Genomic DNA, 22,731 nt, shown 5'->3' on the forward strand with positions numbered 1-22,731 from the left:
CCGTGGGCTGGCTGCTGTTTTAAGGGGATGCTGTAGCTTCTTTTCCTCTTCCCATTCCCCTGTTTCCTGCATTTTTCTGTTCACCCTTCCCTTTGCGAATTCAGCCAAGGCTCACTCAGCCCAGGTTCCAAGCAGACCGAGCCCACTCCATCCCTCAGTTGGGCAGGGCGAGGAAACCGCTGGCCACCAGAACGTCCTTATTTCCATTTTTTTTTTCATTTTCTCACTGCATGAAGAAGTGTTAATGGAGCCGAGAGTTGGACTTTGCTTTCAAGCAAATATTCCTTTAATATTTTCTGTTTTGCAAACGGTGGGAAGGTCTGTTTGCACCCCAGGGAGGTGGCTGGGAATTAGCCAGTGTGCCGGCGGGGCTGGGGGAGCGGAGGGGATGCCCGTGGGGATGGCTCGCTCTGTCCCCCCGATCCCGGCTGGGGCGATGCCGTAGCTCCTGCCTCGGGGGTGCCGGGCTGGGAGATGCGCAGCTCGGTGTGTCTCCTTATTCCCTTGCTCCTCGTTTAGGACGTGGGAGGTTTTGCTGTAAACTGAGAGCACGGCCCCAAAGCGGAGCCGCTTTCGCCCGCGCCACAGTGCTCCTCCTGCCTTGGGAGAGGGCTGGGGAAACACGCCTGGAGACACCTGAGTGTGGGGTTTGGAAATGGCCCCCCGGCCACGAGTGGTGCCCGCACGGCCTCTCCATCACCCACCGCTGCTGCGGGATGTGCCCAAGCAGGGCTCAGCCCCGCCGGGACGCACGCCGTGGGACACAGTTGGCATCTCTGCTGGAGGACGAGCGTTAGGTGGATGCTGCCGCAGCTCCGTTTCCATCTGCCTTGGCCCCTGCCCTGGAGAAGGAGAGATTTGCACCTCCTCGGGAGCAAAGTGCAAGATTCCCATGGGACCCCTAATGCCAGCTGGGGTGCAGACCCCTCCTGCTCCGGTGTGGTTTGTTCCTGGCCCAGTAACACTGGTGCCGCTCTCCCACCGCCCTGGGGGCTCACCCCTCCATCCCCGGTACGGCTGACGCGGCATCACCTTTCCACCCCGCTCTCCACCGGGATGCCTGCAGCTCCCGCGGCCGAGCCCAGCCAGTCCCCACAGCCCTTGGCCACGGGGACCGTCCCCATGGCGGCAGGAGGTGACGGCTGGACACGGAGGACGTTCTCACAGGTGTCCCACGATGCAGGAGACAAGATGGTGCCCCAGCGGGGTCCGAATCATCCCCGCGTGGCAGGTACAGACTCTCCAGCCAAGCGATGCTGGTCCTTTGCCGTGCAGCCCCACTCCCCAGTTTCGGGGCCGTGTGCTGGTGGCGCTTTCTGATGCCCATAAAAAACTACCCTTCCTCATCCCCAAGGAGATCGACCTCATGTCCACGTGCAATATTTCTGCCTCTTCTGTGGTTCCTGCCCCCGAGGGTGCCCATGTTTCGTTGGCGGGGGCTCCTGGAGGGTGTCACCTCGCTCCCTCCCATGGAAACTCCTTTTTCTTGATGCTTTGTGGCCAAAACGCAACTCTCTTGGGTAGGTCTTTGCAGTGCCTCCAACTTCTCTAACGCTCGTCTGCCAGACTGGTCCCTTCCGGTGCCAGTCGATGTTCCCAATGAATGTGACACTGCTGTAATCGCCTCCACTGATAAATGATGGACCCCGCGACGTTTGACATAATTCCCAGGCAAAGGCAAACCTCATTTGCTCTGACACTTTCCCCTGAAAGGCTTTTAATTTTCAGAGGACCTGCCGTGCTTTGAGCTCCATCAGTGCTTGCCGACGTCTCACCGGGGAGGCAGCCCTGCAAGGGCAGCGGGGTGTGCGGCCCCCGTCACGGGTGGGGTGAGGGACCAGCATCGGCTTGGGAGAGCTTCAGACCCCAGAAATCCCAAAATTCAGCATCCGGTGCTGCTGTCATTGCCAGCAACCTCCTGCTGCCGCTGATGCTGGTGGGCTCAGGGATGGAGCCTAATGCCTCATCTTCCTTCGCCCCTCGTTCAATATTTGCACATTAAAAAAAAGAAAAAGGAGCAAAAAGGAAAAAAGGTTTTGGCCTGTATTCAAAAGCTCTGTGCTGGCTGACGAGGACCCTGTTGGTTTGGTGGCGACGATGAGTTTTCCTGGGCAGAGGCCCCTCCGGCAGGATCAGGGCTCGCTCTTGTCCTGCGTCCTGGCTCCAGCCCCATGGTGGGTCCCGGTGTGGGGTCTGTCCTGCCCCACTCTTGGCATGCTGAGTGTCCCCGAGCAAATCATTTTGGCCCCAGTATTCCCCCCCGGCTGCGGATTTGGGACCCTGGCTTGGATGCTTCTAGCCTCCTTTTGGGGAGCACCGAGAGCCCCCGACTCCTCCTGAACATCACCAGGATCTGCAGCTTCTCGGTACCGCTGAAAATAAGGCTTGAAGCATCTCACGCTTGGAAACGTTGGCCTTAACCTCCTTGTGCCTCAGTTTCCCCATCAGTGAAATGGCCTGGGTGCGCCATCCCCTCTCTGAAGAGCGATTTAATGCCTGTGCCCAGGGGAGCACGAGTGCTGGATACAGCTCACGGCTGCGACCACGAGGGTTTAGCAGGACCCACCGAACATCAGGCACGTGCGGAGTGCCGGGAGCAGTGCGTGAACCGCTGGGTCAGAGTTTACATCAGCGAATAATTAATTTCGGTCTTTTTGCACCTGCTCATTATTAAAAGCGAACAGCCGACAAGACCTGATTTGTTTCTGTTTATACTCGGGTTCCTGATGCCTGTCTGAAATAAAGCCGCTGCAGCCCTGGCGATGGGAAGGGGACCCGAAGCACAGGCAGGCAGAGGCGAGGGTCCGGCCCCGGCGACTGCAGCGTGTCATGTCCCCCCCATTTGTCCCCGTCGGTGTTGCCCCATTAAAATGCCGTGTCTGTACTTTCCTTTCTTTTCATTTTTCTGTTCGTGTGCTGACTGTTGCTGCTTTGTAACTGTCTTTCCTTGAGCTCTGGGGCTGGGCTGGGCTGAGCTGTTTCCCCCCAAGAGCAAGGACATGGGAGAAGGCTCTGGGGGCAGATTCCCCCCCACCCTCTCATCACGGCACAAACCAGGACCCAAGAGAGAGAGCAGCGAAGTGGGTTTTTCCTCCAGAGCAGCCCTTTAATTGCTGTGATTTGTAACGAGACCGGGCGGCCCCCGGGAGCGCTCCCCGCCGGCTTCATGGCGGGGGGTGTTTGCTTATGGGGGACCCCAGACCCTGTTTGTGCCGGGTACCAGCTGCATCTCACCTGACCGCGCAGAAGCGGGTGCCTGTCGGTGCCTGCCTCCCATGCCGTCAGAACGCTGCATCCCAGTTGGATGGGGAGGGCTAAGGCTGTGGGACCCCCATCCCAGAGCCACCGCTCCCCCCGAGCGGGCAGGGATGCAAGTAAGCGTCTGCCACTGGCTGCTGTGGGGCTGCGCTGTCCCGGGGGGTGGAAGGGTCTCGGGGTCTGGGGCTGAGCCCCACTTGGAGCAGGGCTGGCTTCGAAGCAGGGCCAGGCACGGCATGGGGGCAGCCGAAATCGCTGGCAGAGCGATTCCCTCTTTCCATATATTTAGGGTTAGGGGGGTCTGGACTGGCTGGGTGGGTGACCTGCAGCCAGCTCGCTGTCCCATTGTCCCCAGCCCCAGGGTAAAGGCGGGGATCTGGGGCATTTTGAGAGGGCATCAGCCACCCCTCCTTCATGGGGGTACTGGAGGGGAGGGGACCGCCTGGGGCGGTGGCCGGCGAGGCAGGAGCGAGGGCTGGGGGCAAAGGAGGGAGCTGATGGTCCCGGTCTCGGTGCACAGGTTGGGGGGTCTCCTTGCAGAGCAGTTTTGGGATCTCAGTCACACGTGCCAGCCCCGACTGTTCCAGCGGTGCTGCAGGAAAGCCATCCTTCCTTTCTCTCTGCTCCTGCAGCCACCAGCCCCAGGTTGGGTGCCATGTCCCATGGGACCCCTGCCCCGGGGGGTGGCCAAGCCCCGGGCTGAGAAACAGCAGCTCCAGCAAAGAGCCTTGTTTGTAAAGATGAAGCCTGTTTGTGCGTCCGTGCCGGTGTCTCGGCTTGCATGCCCTGCTGCCTTGTCTTGAGATGAATTCAAGAGCAAACCAAGCAAACGAAACAGTTCAAAAACAAAAGAAAACAAAACAAAACCCAGGAACTTTGTGACAGTGGAAATAAAAGCGTAATGACAGTAACGAAGCAGCCGTGGTCTGTGATGTGATCTGCGGGGAAGGCAGGCAGGCTCGGCGGGGGCACGGGTCAGGCTCACTGCCTCCTGTAGCCCCCAAAGCTGCCCCCATGCTCAGTGGGGCCTGGAGCTGGGCTGGGGGCTGGGGGGTGCGACCGTCCGGTGCTGCGTGCCCCGAGCGCGGGGCTGCAGTGGCACCAGCAGCGAGCGGTGCCCGGGCTACGCCGGCACGCCTGCGAACAGGGATACACACTCAGCTGTGTCAGCAGGCAGATGGTGGGACACTGTGCCCACACGCTGTGATGAGCTGTCAGGTCTCAGCTCCAGGCTGGGGGCACATCAGGGACCATTCACCCCCGTAACAGGACTCCTTCCACCTCCCTTTACCCAGACACAGCTTTTCTTCTGCCAGGTCCTATCCCCCCCCAGCGCCCGCATAGCTTTCTCCTACTTCTCTTCTGCAGCAAAGCCACTTGCAGCTGTGCCGTGCCCACCTGCGCCATCACCGTCTCCTCTGAGCCCCCTTGTCCATGCAGCGGGCTGAGAGCCGTCAGGTTGCTTTTGGCATGCAACGGCTACCGAAGAAGCTTGATATTAATATCTCATAATTGTGCCTCACAGCCCGTAATGGAGGTGCCCCTCAGTGGCCCCCCCGCGCTGGCTGGGCGAGCAGGGGGGCATGCAGCCTGGATTAGGTTTTTCACGTGCAGCGGGATCGCGTTTGCCATTCTGCCGTGCCAAGTTTTTCAGAAACGAGCACTGCAAGGCCTCCCTGCCAGCCCGTCTTTATTTGTTTGCTCTCCTAACGAGGCTGACTAATTATTTTCGGGAGGCCAGAGGAGATGCCCTAACAGTCTAAACAAGGAGGCTGTGTTTGCACAGGGGGTTTTGTTCGGTGGTGCCTTGTGCCAGCACATGGTGGGGGGCACCCGGGGATTTATCCCCCATGCTGGGGAGCGGGCGAGGACGGGCGCAGGCTGCGAACAGCGGCAGTTACCCAGAGGCTGTGTCTGGCTTTGCTGTGCTTTAACCCCCAGCAAGGAAGGGGTTAAAGCCCAGCTAGTGCAGGTGCTCCTGGGACTGGGAGCACTGGTGGGTGTGGGAAGGGCTGACTGGGATTAATTTGGTGATGGGGAGAAGCTGTTGGGGTTTCTTGGTGCCAGCAGTGTTGGAGAGAGGTGCTCCCTGCCGGGGTGCAGGATGGAGTTGGGGTGCAGGGGTAGTGGCTGGGGATGCTCTGCGGTAGGTTTTGTGGCACTGTGGGGTGGGGGGACCCCCCTGAGCTTGCAGTGAGCGTGGGGCTGGGGGTGCAAAGCCTGGGGGAGACAAGAGGCTGCAGGTGAGTGGCTGCATGCAAGCCTACAGCCCTGGCTGTAGCTGAGCCACTGGCACAGCTCATGGCTCTGCTCCGTGGGGCAGAGGTGCCATCTGGCTGCCCCCTCTGCCCTGCTGCGAGGGGGGGGGTCCTTGCCCACTCTGGGACTGTGCTGGGCTGAGCCCAGGCTTGCAGAGACATGTGGGGCAGAGGGATGCACAAGAGGGTCCCACTGTCCCGTGTGTGGGGATGTGGGATGGGTGGTCCCTGATCTCCCCCAGCCCCTGTGCCTGGGAGGAGCGGGGCTGATGCCAGTGAGGTGCTGGGGGCTGGAGGAGGTGCTCAGCCCGGGGCAGGATTTGGCCCTTGGTGCACAGCTTCACCTGGAGCCAGCCCTTGGCCGTGGCGCTCCCTGGGTCCCGCTGGGGGGGGAGTTGAGCAAGAGCAGAACATCCCTCCGGAGCGGCCATGAGCTCAGCGATCTGTTTCGAGGGGAGCCAGGAAAAGCTCCGCTGCCCCCGGCCAGCGCTCCCGGCCAAGGGCTGCCTTTCCCGGCCAAGGGCTGCCTTTCCAAGCCCTTGTCCTGGCTCTGGCTTTGTCCGCGCTTTGCGTGGCTGTTTGCTCCCCGTTCCTAGGGCAGCTGCGCTGGGGACCCCGCCAGGGTCCCCCCGAGCCCCTTGGCCCACCCAGCCCCATTGTGGTCCCCTATTCCAGGGAGGGCCCTTTGCCTCGCAGAGGGGGGGTTGCTTCCTCGGGGTCCCTCTTGCAGCTGGCTCTCCTCCCCCCGCTGTGGGTTTGGCAGGGTTTCCCTGCCCGCGCTCAGCTGCGAGCCCCCGTGTCCTCCCCTAACCCCCGGCTCACCCCAGCAGAGCGGGGGGCTCTCTGAAGCGGGGGGGGGGCGGGCGGATCAGGGCCAGGGAGGGGGCCTGGGCAGTGTTTCTGACAATCCTGTGGGCTGCAGGACCCGCTTCCCACTCCCTGGATCCCCATCCCGGCTTCCTCCAGCTCCCACCCACCTCCCTGCCGCGCCGCTAGCTCCAAAAGTCCTGTTTTTCCCTCCCTCCCAGAAGTTGAATGCTGGAGGAGCAGGTCCACAGCTGCGGGCAGCTGGGTGTCCCCTGGCCGGGGTCCCTGCTCTGTCCCCACTGCGTGTGGCCCCTTGCACCCCGTGTCCCTCCTTGCTGCGGGGACGGTGCCCAGGGGGTCTGGGGAAAGGAGCAGGGCAAGGACAGAAGGGGTGTCCCCGGCACCTGAGAGTCTCCCCCACGATGCCACCCCACGGAGGGGTGTTTGTGGGTCTCTGGCTGCTGCTGGCCCCCAGTCTCGCTGAGCCCCCCCTGCCACGGGGGGGCCACCCTCGCCTTCGTCTTTGATGTCACCGGCTCCATGTACGACGACCTGGTGCAGGTGATGGATGGGGCCTCGCGCATCCTGGAGCGGACACTCAGCAGGAGCACGAAGCCCATCAGCAACTACGCGCTGGTCCCCTTCCACGATCCAGGTACGGCTGGGACAAGGGCGAGGGCACGCATCCCGCCGGGGGACGGGGCTGCGGGGAGCTGGGGTGCGGTTCTGGCCGGGTTTGGGGCTGAAGCATGCACTTCCCAAGTGCCTGCGCTGTCCCTTCTCCCTGTTTTTAATGCCCTGGTGACCGCTGCAATGGGGATGGCAGCGCGGGATGAGCCGCAGCTTGAGGGCATGGTGCTGGGCAGGGGCTCCCATCCCCAAGCCACCCTGCAAGCACGCGGCAAACCATTTCTCACCAGATTAATCCCAGTGATGCTGGCACCCGCTTGTGGGTGGCTCTTCTACTTCTAGCCTGTTCTGATCTCCCTGGTCTAATCGTAGGGGGGTATTTCTGTACAAGTCCACAATGTACTTCCAGGTCGCCTCAATAAAAGCACCACTCGCTACGAGGTTTTGCTAATTTACTGCAATACCAGAATCATTTCTTTGTCCCAGTCTTTGCCTTGGGATTTTTGTGCACACCCATAAATAGCAGCTGCTCTCCAAAAGAGCCCCGACCCCCTAGAAGGAGAGCGGGACCGAGGCTTTATTTTCAGGAGAAACACAGAGTTTGAATGAAAATCGCTGGAGCCGGACAGGGAGGGAGGCAGAGGCAGTAAATGGGTTTCTGCATCGCTTTGCTGGGAGCCTCCCCCAGCAGAAAAGGGTGCTGGGTTTGCAGAAAAGGGTGCTGGGTTTGCAGCTCACCCTGGCTGGGACCACCTGGTGTATGTCGGGGAGAGCTTTCCGGGGGCAGGTTGTGCCCCTGGGCACGGGGCCGGTCTGCCCAAATCCACGTCTCGCTCGGTGCCAAGCCAGGGTAGATGCTTAACCCTGAGTCTCGCAGGTCCCGTAAGGGTGTTTAAGCCGGGGCGGGTGCTTGGGAGCGCCGGCAGCGTGGCACCGGAGGAGGCTGGTGCCAGCGGTCGGGGAGGCTGAGGCGGTGGTGTTGGTGTGCTTGCAGAGGTGGGACCCGCCACCCTCACTGCGGACCCCCGGCTCTTCCAGAGGCGCTTGCGGGAGCTCCAGGTCCAGGTAGGTGTCCTCAGCCCGGCGGCACGGCTCCATGGCTGGCTTGCTGCGTGGCCCTTGGCACTTGGTGGGAAGCCCGGCCCTGCATTCCTGCATGGTGGTGGGTCCTGGGAGCAATCCCTGCTCCCCTCCAGGCCTGGCATGCCCCGGGAGTGTGGTGGGGGCTCAGGGCTGAGCTGGGCTTGCGGGGGGGCTGACAACACCGGGGTGGGAGCAGAGAAGGTGGGTAACGCTGGCGCTGTGTCCCAGGCTCCTGCAACGGGGCAGAGCGCTCGCAGTTCACAGCTCTTGTGCCAAAGTGGGAATGTTTTACCCGGGAGAGTTTGCACAAACTCTCCATGGAACAAAAAATCTCTTCTTCTAGAACTGCAGTTTGAAAATTGTTTGAATTTTTTAAATTTTTTTTTTTTTTAAACTATTGCAGCTGCATTCTGCCAGCTGAAACGCTCTCTGGGAGTTTAATCATGCTTTATCCATCCCCACTCCTGCCCTGCCTCCCATGCATTGCTAAATCCCTGTGACGTTTCCCTTTGGGTGCAGCTGTGTTTTGGCGGGAGGTGTAAAGCTGCGGCTGCAAATCGTTTCACAGCCCTTCGGGGTGCAAAGCCCCGTGGAAGCGGGAGCTGGTCCTCGCTGTGCCTCTGCGCTTGCCTGGGGTGGCCGGTTCTGTTGCTATGTGGGGGGTGACGGGCTGGAGTGGGCACAAACGTGCCGGCTAAAGGCGTTCGTGGGAAGCCAGCGGCTTCTGTGAGTCTGGATCCCCAAATAGGTGATTTAATCATCATTAGTGGTGAGACAGGGACGGGTCCTTGTGATCCTGCATGTCCCTGTGGTACCATCACGCTGCTCTGGCTGTGCTTGGGCTGACTTGAGGAAACTGGTGCAATTTCTCCCCGTGAGTGGAGATCCCTGGGTGGGATCCTGCCGGGAGCCCAGCAGGGAAGGGCTGAGCACTGGGTGGCCCGGTGCCTGGGCCACGTCCCTCCCTGTGTGCTGCAGGGCGGAGGGGACTGCCCGGAGATGAGTGTGGGAGCCATCAGGCTGGCTGTGGAGGTCTCGCACCCCGGCTCCTTCGTCTACGTCTTCTCGGATGCTCGGGCCAAGGACTACGAGCAGCAGGAGGAGCTGCTGCGGCTGCTGCAGCACAAGCAGACCCAGGTGAGCGGCGCTGCCCACCAGCCTCCTGCAAGAGCCGGCTTGGGTGGACGCTGCCGCAGCACAACAGCAGCTCCTGGCAATGACCCGCAGCAACAAACCTCCCTACGCTGCCCATTAGTGGGGGTGAATTTTGCATCCCCCGGGCTGTGCTGGCTGCATCCCCTCCCTGGGATGGACAGACACCCCGCGGCTGTGTGTGATGCTACGGGGACTGTTGCTGTGGCAGGTGGTGTTTGTGCTGACGGGGGACTGCGGGGACAGGAGCCACCCCGGGTACCGCGTGTACGAGCGCATCGCTGCCACCAGCTCCGGGCAGATCTTCCACCTGGACAAGCAGCAGGTGACAGAGGTGAGCAGGGAGACCTGTGGGAGCAGGGACAGGGTGGCCGAGATGCGTGTGGTCCAGCTCGGCTCGGCTGCTCTTATATTCTCCCCGGGGTTAATCCAGATTGCTCTGGGAGCCCCGCTTTAGCCTGAAGCTGAAGCGAGGGCTGGAGAAGGCTCGTTGCTCTCGAGCTTGCTGCTGGGCTGCTTGCGTGATCCTTGGGGTGAGCTGACTCGCCTGCCCCCATGGAGGGGAGGTGTCTGCTTGGGGCTGAGGCTGAAGCTGGGGTGCTCCTGTTGCTCTCAGCACCCCGGGAATTGGGTGGGTGGCCTGGCCGCAGGGAGACGAGCCTCTCCGCCTGTCCCTGTCCTCGAAGCTCTTGACTGGCATGAAATCTCAGAGACCTGAGGAAGATCGAAGTGATTTTCTGCTCGTTACTGGGCAGCATCTCCCAGCAGACCCCCAGCAACAGCCCCCACCCCTGCCCAGCCTCCAACAGTTGTGTGTTTTAATGGTTTATATTCCCATGAGCGAGCTGGGGGCAATAACATGCCTGCTCTGAGCAAGAGCCACCTGGCAATAACAACTACACCAAATTACTCAATTCCTTTTGCACCTGCTTGTAGCAAGGGGGGCTCAGCCAGGGCTGTCACCTCCTGCCCACCCGTCCCCATGCCACCCTCGTGCTGGCACCCACCAGACCCAGCTGGGGCTGGTCCCTTGCCCGAGCACCGTTTTGCAGCCGTGCCTGAGATTTTGACCCAGTGCAATACAGCCCTGCTCCCAAAATGGCCGTGCCTGGTGGTGAGGGGGGATCCAGGTTAATCCTCCCCCGTGTGCCCCCAGGTGCTGAAGTGGGTGGAAGAGGCCATCCAGGCCTCCAAGGTCCACTTGCTGTCCACGGACCACGAGGATGGCGGAGAGCACATGTGGCCTGTCCCCTTTGACCCTAGCCTGAAGGAGGTCACCATCTCCCTGAGTGGCCCTGCCCCAGAGATCGAGGTCCGGGATCCAGCAGGTAGGAGCCCAGGCGAGGGGAATGGGTGGGGGGTGATGCTTTGTCTCCTGGAGAGCCCTCGTGTCAGGACAAACAGGAGGCTGCAGGCATGGGGATCGCCAAACCCCGTGCTAAAAACTTAAATAAAAAAGCAATGAGCTGCAAAGCCCTCATTAAGCACCAAGTGCATCTGCTCTGCTCCCCTCCCGGGTTGGCTTTGCCTCTGGTTTTAGGAGGGTATTCTCTGTGCCCAGGCTGTGAGAGCTGTGTGATGGGCTCCGCACCATGGTGAGCCACGAGGGAGGGGGCTCCTGGCTGGCTGCTGGGACCAGGGGACGGACTGGGGTTGCCCATCCCAGAGGTTCACTTGCTGTTGCAGGAAAGGTCCTTGAGAAAGGCCAAGGTCTGAAGGAACTGCTCAGCATCCCCAACTCAGCCATGGTGGTGGCTGTGGAGCCCCATGAGCCAGGGACATGGTCGGTCACGGTAGGCTGGTGGCAGACCCTGCATGTTGTCCTCTACCTGTCCCCTGATGGATATTTAGCCGGCCAGGCTTTGCCAGGCGTGGGCTTTCCCCCATCCACCTCCAGCCGGGCAGAGGACGTGTGAGCAGGCTGGAAGGGGCCGGCTGCCGCCTCCTCCCTTCCCCATCAGCTCTCCCTTCCCCTGCCCTCGGCATGCACCTCTCGCTCCGCTTCCAGACCCAGAGCAGTGGCCGCCACTCGCTGAGGATCACAGGCATCAGCAACATTAATTTTCAAGCCAGCTTCTCCACCCAGCCAGACTTTGACGCTAGCCAGCCCGGACAGCGGCCGGTGCAGGGTGAGGCTGGTGCTGCCTGGGGGCATGGATGCTGCGTCTGGGCTTCTTGCAGTGGGGAACGTGGCTGGGTTGTTTTTTCCCTTCCCTCTCTCCAGGTCTGCCCATCTCCGTGGTGGTGAACTGCACTGGTCTGAAGCCGCCTGGGCACTTGCAGGAGATTGAGCTCTTCAACACCTCTGGCCATGCCCTCCTCTCGCTGCCCGCACGGCCCCTCTCCAACACCTCCTTGGGGAGGCTCTGGGTGGGCTCGCCGCTCCGCGTCCCCCCAGGCGACTTTCTGCTGAAGGTGAAGGGCAAAGATGCCCAGGGCCACCCCCTGCACCGCCTCTCCGGCGTCACCTACACCAGTGTGGTCGCCGGTGAGTGGTCTCCATGCTCCCCAAGGGTGCTGAGAAGGGACCAGAGGCTCCAGCACTGCCTCTGCTTTGGTTTCTGCTTGGCTATTTTTTTTTTTTATCCTGCTTCCCAGTGCAGCCCTTGGTGAGCTCCCGAGGAGTGTTATATGTGTGCGTGTCCCCAACTACTTCCAGGTCTACCCAAAGTGAACATCTCCAGCAAGATCCAGGCTTACAACCGTGAGCCACAGCTGATCTCCTGCTCTGCACGGAGCGAGGTCCCTTTCCGCCTGCAGCTCAGCCGTGGTAGGATGAAGCTTGGGGAGGAGCGGCTCTTCAGGTGAGCCTCTGGTTTGGCCCAGTGGGCTCCATGATGGACCCATGTGGGCAGCAACAGCCCCCTGAGCTCTGCTGGCTGGGGGGATGCTGCGTGCTGGCTGGGTGCCTGCAAGTTCTGAGCATCCCAAGGCAGCAGAGGAAAATCCCAAGGGACGTGTCTGTGGGGGGTGGGCGCGCATCCCTTTGCCTGACTCAGATGCAAAAAAGGCCCAGGGATTTGGAGCAGGGTGGTGGCATGGCAGCCCCGGGGTGGGGGTGACCCAATAGTCTCTCTCTTTCCATAGGAGTTCGGGGAACATCAGCTGGTTGATCCCTGTGGTGTCCAAGAGTGACGAAGGGTTTTACGAGTGCACAGCCACGAGCAAGGTTGGGGTGACGCGGGCTCGTGCCTACGTCTCTGTCTCAGGTGGGGACTGCTCATGCCAAGCCTTGGTGCCCACAAGTCTCTGGGTCTGTGGCTGGGCACAGGCTCACTTCACCCCGGCGTGCTGTGTTTGCAGAGCCACCGCCGCGTCTCATAGCCCCAGGCAACATCACAGCTTCACCGGGCCAAGATGTGGTCATGTCCTGCCTGGTTCTGGGCGATGTGCCCTACAACCTGACATGGAGCTGGGACGGGAAGGCGGCACAGCCGGGGGATGGCCGGACCAGGCTGCTGCAGAACCGCTCACTGGAGATCAGCCGCGTGCAGCCGGCGGATGGGGGCCTGTACGAGTGCGTGGCACGCAGCGCCCACGGCACTGCCACTGCCTCCCTCTGGCTCTTTGTCCAGGGTAGGCTCTGCCCCGCATGGGACCCTGGCCTGAGTGATGCTTTGCCTCGTGGGCGGGCACTCGGGGGCTGAACCCTTCTCCAACCCCGTGCAGAGGTGCCGTGGGTGAAGGTCGACGCCAGCCCCCAGCGTTTCAGCAGGGGCCAGGAGCTGCGGCTGAACTGCACGGCTGGGGGCCACCCCCGGCCCCACACCGCCTGGAAGCGCTGGGGCTGGGCCCTGGAGCAGGACAAGAGGTAACCCTTGGGGACCTGGGAGCCCTCATCCTCCCTGTCCCACTGGGGATGGTGCTGCCTTTCCAGGGATGCACGGGCTGTGCGTTGCCCATAGCTCTGGAAAGAGGAAGGCATTGCAATATCCCCAACCCGTGCACCTGAGATGGTTGGCATGCTGCTAGCCTTGATTTCATATATTTATTTTTAAGCCATCCTGCCTTATCCAGGTCACCATCCCCACTGAGGGGGACTCGAGGTTCTTTGCACACCCGGTGTGCACTCAAGTCTCAAAATACTCCTTGTGCTTCCCCTTAATTTCTTCTGCTTTTTGACTTCCACCTCCCTGCCCGTGTCAAGCTGTGAGTGCTGGAGTGGACTTTGGGGAAGGTTTTTTTACTTTGGAGATGAAAAAGCCCAATTCTCAATGCTTTTCCCTGGTTCAAAGCAACATCCTTCCCTGCAGCAGCTGATGGAGCTGGCTTTAAGTGCTAACCCACATCTATCAAATGCCCAGCACTTACCACGTGTGCAGGATGGCCTTAAGCCCGCTCACTTATTTCAACACATTTTTCATCGGCTGTTTTTACAGGGCTCGTTTCTCCCTCTCTCCCCGTTTGCCGCAGGGTTTTCACGGATGCTCAGGGTACCCTGCACATCAGGGCCGCTGTCCCAGAGGATGCGGGGAATTACAGCTGCTACGCTGGCAGCGCACTGGGCTGGGACGAGCAAGTCATCACCCTGGAGTTCACCGGTACCCGCTCAGGGCTCAGAGCTGCCACAGGAGGGATTTATTATCCCACCTTGCTGTCCCTTGGCCGCTGGCTGGGACCTTGTGGCATGCAAGCTATGGGATGGGACTGTCTGTGATGGAGGGTGTTGGGGGGCAGCTCCCAGGGCTTCGGGGAGTCACCAAAGCCGTCTCTCCCCGTGGCACAGAGCCTCCTGCCATCCTGGCGGTGACACCCAGCCTGAAGGCACTGGTGGGAGAAGATGTGACCCTGGAGTGCTGGGTTTTGGGGGTGCCCCCACCCCACATCGTGTGGTACAAAGGTGAGACTGGGACGGAGCTGGGGAGCGAACCCCCTCTGTGCACCAGGGGCCCTCCAGCACCCTGCAGGGACATCGCACACAGGGTCCCCTGGACCGACGGCAGGAGGGACCCCCAGAGGCACGCGGGGCACTGATGCGGGGGGGTCTCGGGGCAGGCGAGCAGGCGGTGGCGGCGTTCCCACCCGGCACCCAGCGTGCCGCCCTGCGGCTGCAGGCAGTGCGGGAGGAGGACGCGGGGCGGTACGTCTGCGAGGCTCTCGGTGAGGCTGGCGTCACCTTCGATGGCACCATGCTGGACGTGGGGTGTAAGTCTCTGCCTCTCCTTTTGGGTGCCACCGAGCACTCAAGCCTATCTCCACTGCTCTCCCTCCCGGCTCAGCTCCTGCTTGCTGCTTCCCAAGGCTCCTCATGCCCCCAGCTCCTGGGTTTCCCAACATGGGGTCTCAGTGCTCAGTACAAGCAGGCTGAAGCCTGGTGGGATTTCCAAGGGTCAGGAGGAGGGAAGAGGCTCAAGAAGTGGCCGAAGACTGGTGCAGATGCTATTGCATGGGACACGACGGCTTGCAGCAAGACTAGGGGTGCAAAGTGCAATTAATGGGATTAGGTGGAGGTGGGGGCTGGCTTCTGTGTGTCTGAAAATCCAGGTACCCCAACCGATGTTCAGGGCTTCCCACCAGCGGCAGAAGGGATGGAAGAGCCTGGGGAGGAGGAGGAGAGGAAGTTCTGAGGTGGGGGTAGTAAGGCTTGAAGCAGTTAAAGGTGGAAAAGTGCAAGAGGTTTTGCTGAGCCAGGGGGGTGCTGAGTGTAACTGGAAGGGACAGAAACTGCAACAGCTATAACAGCTTTGGAAAAACACCACACGCTTTAAGTCAATCTCGTAACTTGTCAGGGCACCTGGCTCGTGGGTTTTGCAGCCCCATCTCTTCTCCGGGCTCAGCTGTGCGCAGAGCCTGCTATGGAGAAGCCGGGGTGTCGGACCTGCCTGAGATCCTTCTCCGCTGCTTTCTCCTCCAGCTGCCCCTCACTTTCCTGAGCCCCTGGGGGACATGGCGGTCGAGGTCGGGGAGCGAGTGAGCCTGCTGTGCCGCGTCGAGGGCTCTCCCCCACCACAGGTCACCTGGTCCCGGCAGGACGGGAAGCCCGTAACGGGCTGGCATGGGCCGCGTGGTGTTTCCAGCCAGCTGGAGGCTGCTGAGCTCCTCATCAACAGTAAGAGAGCTGAGCGTGCAAGCGTGCGTTGGGGTGGCAGAGAGCGCATGCGGGCATCCTGCCCGGGTGCATGCTTACAGCGTCACCCTTGGGTGCTCTCCCCCTGCCCGCTGCAGGCTGGTGTCCCAGCAGTGGGATTAGCCCCCGTGCCCAGTCTTTTTGCAGTAGTAAAGCATTGACCTAGTGGGTTTATTTGCACTTCTTACTTGTGCAAGCTTAGCTGTGCTGTAACAGCCTGCAAGCTTCCAGCCCTGCAGGGTCTCTCCCCTGTTGGAGGTGGTGGTGGGGCAGGGGATGGTGGTGTCGCCCCATCCTGGAGCTTGCTCGGGGCTCTCCAGCCCCACCAGGCTCAGGCTTCTCCCCACTATGCTCCAGGCGCCTCGCTGGATGACCAAGCCATCTACATCTGCGAAGCCCGGAATGAGTTTGGGAAAATCCAAGCGGAGGTCAAGCTCATGGTCACCGGACACGGTTTGCTTTTACGTGCTTTTGTTGGTGTATTGATCCTGGCTGCTACCAGCACCGGCTGTGCCGGTGGTGAGCAAGCGGCAGACTCGTGCAGTGATGTATGCTCCTGAGCCAGCCGCGGTGAATGCTCGGCAAACCTCCCCCAGCGCAGGGTTTGGATAATGCCCTTCCACTTCTTTGGCTTAATGCACTGACACGCGCTTGAACCCAAACTGTAGATGAATATCCCCCAAATTCTTGGGGGAGCTGAATGTTGGAGTCGGCTTGTGCCGAGCCAAGGTCTGGACCTTGGAAGAAAGGCGATCCAGATCTGTTAAACTGGCCAGGAATGCTCAGGAGATCTCCCATTAATATTGTTTCCCTTCCCCTCTTTCAAGCAGCCCCAGAAATAGCTCTTGCATCTCCTGTGGTCCGTGCGCTCCCAGGCCAGCCCGTGTCACTGCCCTGTGTGATCCTGGCCGGGAGGCCATTCCCAGCCCGCCGCTGGCTGAAGGATGGGCAGCCGGTGAGGCTTCCGCGCCTGCCGGGATGGTGGGTGGGTGGCTGGGCGGGCAGCTGCGAGCACGGCCCTGTGGCAGGGGCTTTGTTGCTGGATGGGTGCCCCAACCTCCTAGGGCCAAAGCTGCTGGTGAAAGATGCCAGGGGAGCATTTGGGTTGGGAGGGTAGTGTGGGTTTATCACCACATCAGGATGGTCCTACTGCTCAAGGATCAGTTTCTAGATATGCCCCAAAGACAGAGCGATAAGGTAATGTTTGACCCCTTGTCTGTCTCACTTTCTGCTCTCTGCCCGTGCCCAGGTAGCCCCAAGTGGCCGCTACTCTGTCCGGGCTGATGGGAGCCTGCATGTCGACCAGGCGTCACAGGGGGACGCAGGGAGGTACACCTGTGAGGTGACCAACCCCCTTGGCTCGCACAGGCAGGACGTGTCCCTGGTCATCCATGGTGAGTGGCAGGGCACCGAGCATCCCCGCTCTGTGGTGAACAGGGGCGGGTGCCCTCTGCACTTCTTAAGCAGCAAAGCACCACTCTCTTTGGTGGACATGGCCCTGGCCACGCAGGATGAGGTGCTTGTCTTCCTTCCCAGTTCCTCCCAGCATTGAGCTTGGCCCTGTCCTTGTCACCGCCACCGAGGGAGCGGCCATCACCCTGCGGTGCAATGCCACCGGCGTGCCTCCCCCTACTGTCACCTGGGCAAAGGTAGGTGACAGGGACAGGCAGGCTGCCATCCCACTGCCAGCCAGGCTGCAGGTCACCCTGGGGTGCGGGGTAACGTGTTTGGAGGGGACGTAGCTTGCCAGTGTGGCTGTGGCTGCCTGGGGAGGTGGCACCAAGTGCCCTGAAAAGCTGGGACTGGGAGGTAGCTTGCTCTGATGGGTCCAGAGCCCTCTTCTTGCCCTTGGGATGCTAAGCTCATGGGAGAGTCTCTGCTGTCTTCCTTCTTCCTTTCCCTTTCCTCTGCAGGGCACAGAGCCCATCTCCCTGAGCCCACGCTACCACCTCGACCCTGATGGGACCCTCCTGATCCCTTCACCCTCCCCTGGGGACGCTGGGACCTACTTCTGCACAGCTACCAACGTGGCAGGCTTCTCCAGCCAGGAGATGCAGCTCTCCGTCAGCAGTGAGTGCCCGGGACTGGCCCTGGCACAGCTCCTAGTAAAGCGGCTCTGGAGGGTGGCTGGCAGGGAGAGCATGACCTGGGGACTCCCCTAGCTTCCTTGGGCCACCTAGCCAGGTGCCAGATGGGTTTGCGGGATGGGAAGAGCAGCAATGAGGGCTGTGGGGTACCTGAAGTGTTCCTGCACCAGCCGGGCTCCCTCTCCACCCAGCGAAGCCCAGGATCAGCGTGAACGGATCGCAGGCGTCGGAACCCGTAACCATCCTGGCTGTGCTTGGGCAGGAGACCACCCTGCCCTGCGAGGTTCAAGGCTATCCCCCTCCCTTGGTGGTGTGGACCCAGGAGTCCCAGCCGCTGCCTCTTGCCACCGCAAGGTAAGGAGGGCTGTGGGTGCTGGGGACGTGCTCTTGGTGTTGTGTCTCCCCGGAGGGATGTCGGGTCTGTGAAGCATGGCAGCAGTGAGGAGATATGGAGGACATCCCTGGTGCTGAGCAGCCGATGCTCAATGCTCTGGCAGGAGCAGAGGCAGCCGAGCGGTACAGTATTAGTGCTGCTCCTCAAAGAGAGCAGAGCAAGAATCACCAGGCCTTTTTTCCATCATACAAACATCTGCTGGGGTGGAGCAGCTGCTCCCGACCCTTTGCACGCTCACCCTGGACACAGGTTGGGGTTGGGAAGGGAAGGCAGCTCCAGCACAGCTCCCCAGCCCTGCTCGACCATCTGCCTTCATGCGCATTCCTGCCTCGTGCTGTCACGGTGCCGGAGGCGGCGAGGCCAAGGACGTGCCTGGGGACGGCGGATCTCTGCAGGAGGTGTTGGACCAGGGCTTGACGCTGATCCACACCCAGGTGGCTGCAGGGCACCAAGGAGGAGTTTTGAGGTCTGCAGGAGGAGGAGAGCAGTGTGAAGAGGAGGATGGGCAGCTGGGGAGGTTGGGGGTGCTGCAGCCTCCCCTGCCCCTCGCAGCCCAAGTGTCGGGGTGACTTCATGGTCTTTAGGCATTGAAATGCTCCTGGGCCAAGGTTTGGCAGAAACACAGTTGGGAGCCCGGCAGTGGCTTTGTCTGCGTTGGAACATGGGTTTAAAGGCCATTTCTGTTCCAGTGGGTGACTTCTGGAGGGCCAAATTCATTTGCCGGTGGCATTGAGGCTGATGGCAGCGATGGGACAGTAATTTAATGCCATTTGATGAGAGAAGATAACCTGAAGAGTGGTTGGATATGTGTTTATTGAGTGCCTTGGTCTTCCCCCTTGGAAGCAGGACCTGCTTTTTCAGCATGTTAACACCAGGCTGGAAGGGGCTCCCTAAAATCATGGGCCCTGATCTTGGGGTTAATCAGTTCTTTCCCTGCACCCGAGGATTGCTGTGGCCTGGGGAAGCAGGAAGGCATCTTGGTTTTGCTCTTCTTGAGGGACTGTGTTGCCTTGTCGTTCTTGTCTGGTTTCCCATGGCTGCTCCTGGTTGACCTGTGCTGCTCCCCACATCTCAGCTGGCTTGTCCTCATGTGCCCGGGTGATTTATGGGAGCACACGGGGAAGAATCTGCGGCCGTGGGCTGAGATGACGTTATGTCTGTGGAGCACAGAGAGCTGGGAGCGAGAGCACGGCCAGCTCCAGCTGCAGGGGCCATGCTCCGCAGGGAGCCCCGTCCCCCCGGGTGGGTGGCTCACACTGCTGCCTCAAGCTGAGCTCACGCAGGAGCTGAGCAAAGGGATTTTGCACCCGTGGATGGCTCTGCTGCCCTCCTTGTGCAGGAGGTGGCCCTGGGGACTTTCTCTTGGCTGTCTCAAGGTGATGGTGAGCTCTCAGCCCTTAGCTCCCGCCCAGGGGTAGGTGACGGAGGACATGGCTGTTCCTCCCATCCAGCTCTTCTGTTCCCTCTCCCCCAAGGTACAGCGTCCTCCCTTCGGGGTCCCTCCGGCTGGCTGAGCCCCAAGTGACGGACACCGGCCTCTACACCTGCACGGCCACGAACGCCGTGGGGAACACCTCGCTCACCTACAGCCTGCATGTCCAAGGTTCACATCCACTGGTTAAAATGCTCCTCCCGTTGGCTGTGGGTCTTAATGTACCACCGGGGTCCTGCACCCTCCAAGCCCTTGGCTGCTCCCACATCCCTGTGCCAGGGTCCGAGGGTGGTCCCAGCCTGAGGTCCCCTTTCCCTCCAGCTCCCCCCCAGCTGCTGATCGGTGATGGGGAAAGCCACCTGACGGCTGTTGCCAACGACTCCCTGAGGATTCACTGTCGTGCCATGGGCATCCCCACACCCCAGATCCAGTGAGTACCCCAGAGTGGGGGGATCCTGCCCATGTCCCCCTGAGTTCCCTTAGGGGCCGTGTAGCTCCCTGGGGGTGCTCTGCAGCCCAGTGTGCAAAGCTGTGGCAGAGATCGGGATGGGGGCTCAGGATGGGGGATGGAGACCCCAGCTTGGGGTGTCCCTTAGGATGGGAGGTGTCAGTCCTGCTTCTTGCTCCTGGGATCCCACTCTTCCTAGCGGTCTGGGCACTGCCAGCCCCTTTCCAGGTAGACAAGGGGACAGTCCTTGCTGCCAGCACCCCGCTGTTCACTCCTTCAGTGGGCAGAAATGGGGGCCAGGGGGTGGTGGGACAGACAAAGGACTTGCTGCCTGCCCCCCCTCCTCACAGGTGGCTGAAGGACGGGCACCCGCTGGGCGAACAGGACGGTGTGGTGGTGTCTGAGGATGGTGGGACCCTGCTGATCACTCGCGTGGGGCTCAGCCACGAAGGGCTCTACATCTGCCAGGGCAGCAGCCGGGCAGGGGTGGCCCAGGCAGAGGTGCAGGTTTCGGTGCAGGGTGAGTGCAGCATCTAGGGCGAGACTTGCTATCCATCCTACGTGTCAGGGAGGACACGGCTAGCCAAAGGAGTGGGCGTTCTTGGCCCTGCTTTTTGGGAGGTGTAGGGTCACTACCTCGATCTGTTGGGATCTTGCCCTTGGCCAGTCTCAACCTGAGGCTGAGAGCTGATGGCCACTGACACTGTGGTCATCTGGATGGGTGCTTGCCGGTGGAGGGTCTACTCCCAGCCCCTCTGGCCAGAGCACCCCTCGGTCAGCATCGCAGGATGTGACGCTGAAGGTGCCAGGTAAGAAACCAGGCAGGGAGCAGAGACCCCCGCCCTGGGAAGGATGAATATCTCATCCCAGGCGGCAACAAATCTACTAGATGACTTGAGGAGCAGCAGTGGCACTCTGTGGTGATGTGGTCCCCTCCCAGAGTAGGGAGCCTGGGCCACTGCTCTCCCAGGACCTGGCGCATGCCAAGAGCCCCCGGTGCACCCAGCCATGCCCCTTGGCACTGCACTGTGTGGCTGCAGCCGGCTCGGGCTGCGCGGAGCTGATGACCATGCATGCTGGGTTGCAGTGCCTCCAAACATCGAACCCAGCGCGACGGACCTGGCTGTCCTGGAGAACAGCACGGTGTCCCTGGAGTGCCTGGCCTCGGGGCTGCCTGCTCCGGGTGAGTTGGTCCTCTCCCTTGGCTCTTGCTCATGTGCCCCTGCGGCTTTCCCTGGGTCCCCTCAGTGAGGGAAGCGGCAGCATCGCTCCTTACAGCTCGGCTCCCTGCTTCCCTCCAGATATTGCTTGGTACAAGGGGTATGAGAAGCTCTCAGCTGGGCCGAGCCGGACCCTGTCCAGGGATGGGAAGCGCCTGGAGATCCAGCATGCCCGGCTCTCCGATGCAGGCAGCTACCGCTGCGTGGCCTCCAACGTGGCCGGTGTCACTGAGCTGTGGTACAGCCTGCAGGTGATCGGTGAGTCTGCGGCGGGACGGACTGCAGCTGCCTGAGAGCTGAGTGCTCCCCCCAGGACCTCTCGTGCTTGTGTGGGGTCAACGGGGCCGTCCCAGCCCTTGGGGCACATCCCTGGAAGATGGCTTTAGCAGACCCCCTGTCCTCTGCCCCGTTTGCAATTCCAGCCATGCAATCCCCCGTGTCCGTCCCAAATAATGTCCCAGAAAGCCACGGCCCCGTGGATGGGTATTGCCTAGTCCATACCATGGTGTCTCCCACCCACCCCGTCCCTTTTGCACCCTGGTGCTCCTGGTGATGTTTCTCTGCCCCCCGCCCCCCCCAGTGCCTCCGCAGATCACAGCTGGCCCCAGCCCCATCACAGTGGTGATGAATGAGGCAGTGACGCTGGAGTGCAACGCCACGGGGACCCCAGCTCCAGTGCTGCTGTGGCTGAAGGACGGCAATCCGGTGTCCAGTATGGTGGTGGGTGGCCCGCAGGTGGGTGAGATGGCCCCTAAGGGAGTGGGGGGGCTTACTGGGGACGTCCCTCCAGGAAGATGCTCCTTTTCCTTCTTCTGGCTTTAAAAAAAAAAAAAAAAAAAAAGATTGCTGGAGCTGAGCAGATGCAATGTTGCCCAGACCTGCCCCAGCATCTGGTCCATGGGAACGTGGGCCTGCTCATCCCTGTACTGGGCTTTCCTGCCATGAGGGGCATGGATGGGCAGAGGGTCCCTGGGATATGACAAGGACGGGCCCAAGGCAGGCTTATGTCCACCCATCCCTGTTCCTGCGTGCCGGCTTGCAGCCCAGCTGCCTACGAGTTTCTCTGGTTTTGTGCTCATCTGGGCTCTTTCTGGGGGGAGCACAGATCCTCTCCGGTGGGCGCGTGCTGTCCCTGCCCACCGCTCACCTCTGGGACTCGGGGACATACACGTGTGTAGCCAGCAGCGCCGTGGGGGAGGACAGACGTGAGGCCGCCCTCGAGGTGCGGTGTAAGTACCCCCGTGCATCCCCAGCCCCTTCCCACCAGTGTGGCTGTGGGGTTGGAGGTGATGCTCGGGACTATGGGGCTGCTCCGCTGTCCCCTTGCAAGCACACAGGGCTGTGGGGGACCAGCCCTGAGGAGGGGTACTGAAGCGGGTGGCTCGGGAAAGGTGTTGCCCTGTCGATCTGTTTTCCAGTGCCCTCCACCGCCCTGGGCAAGGAGGAGAACATCTCTGTCATCATCAACCAGCCAGTAACCCTGGAGTGCCCGGCCCCCGGGGTCCCCCCTCAGGGGTCCCGCTGGCTGAAGGATGGGAACTTGCTCACAACAAAGCCGGGCGTGCAGCTGTCTGCGGAGGGGACTGTGCTCCAGGTGACATTTCAGAGTATTGCAGAGGATGGGAGGGGAAACGGGGCTGTGAAGACCCCCTGTCTCCCCCTTCCTACCTTTGGGAGAGAGTGGGTGCAGAGGGAGGGGGTGTCCCTCCCTGCTGCCCATGGCTCGGCACCGTTCCCACCCCTCAGGCTGATCCCATCCCCATGGGTTCTGCTGGCACAAAATCCCCCCGTGGAGGGGCTGCGTGGATCCAGCTCTGCTGCAGAGCATCTTAGTGTCTCTGCTTGCTCCGGCAGATTGAGCGAGCCACTGTGCAGGATGTGGGCAGGTACATGTG

At 61.2% G+C, this 22,731-nt stretch overlaps 1 protein-coding gene across 1 annotated transcript in view; it reads left to right on the plus strand.

The window, feature by feature from the left end:
• The first annotated feature begins 6,745 nt into the window (after positions 1-6,745).
• The window catches only part of HMCN2 (hemicentin 2), a 38,892-nt gene continuing 22,906 nt past the window's right edge, over positions 6,746-22,731 (plus strand). Inside the window, 28 exon segments of the mRNA XM_050907859.1 lie at positions 6,746-6,814; positions 6,816-6,978; positions 7,948-8,018; positions 9,015-9,173; positions 9,400-9,522; positions 10,345-10,516; positions 10,875-10,981; positions 11,197-11,317; positions 11,413-11,676; positions 11,848-11,992; positions 12,276-12,397; positions 12,492-12,764; positions 12,858-12,999; positions 13,602-13,729; positions 13,915-14,028; positions 14,184-14,333; positions 15,043-15,237; positions 15,613-15,708; positions 16,086-16,210; positions 16,505-16,649; positions 16,792-16,904; positions 17,169-17,325; positions 17,534-17,696; positions 19,212-19,339; positions 19,490-19,598; positions 19,967-20,136; positions 20,704-20,799; positions 20,918-21,094. Coding sequence (XP_050763816.1) covers positions 6,746-6,814; positions 6,816-6,978; positions 7,948-8,018; positions 9,015-9,173; positions 9,400-9,522; positions 10,345-10,516; positions 10,875-10,981; positions 11,197-11,317; positions 11,413-11,676; positions 11,848-11,992; positions 12,276-12,397; positions 12,492-12,764; positions 12,858-12,999; positions 13,602-13,729; positions 13,915-14,028; positions 14,184-14,333; positions 15,043-15,237; positions 15,613-15,708; positions 16,086-16,210; positions 16,505-16,649; positions 16,792-16,904; positions 17,169-17,325; positions 17,534-17,696; positions 19,212-19,339; positions 19,490-19,598; positions 19,967-20,136; positions 20,704-20,799; positions 20,918-21,094 — 3,997 coding nt within the window.

This window comes from Gymnogyps californianus, chromosome 18 (genome assembly GCF_018139145.2).
Source record: "Gymnogyps californianus isolate 813 chromosome 18, ASM1813914v2, whole genome shotgun sequence".
Taxonomy (NCBI): Eukaryota; Metazoa; Chordata; class Aves; order Accipitriformes; family Cathartidae; genus Gymnogyps; species Gymnogyps californianus.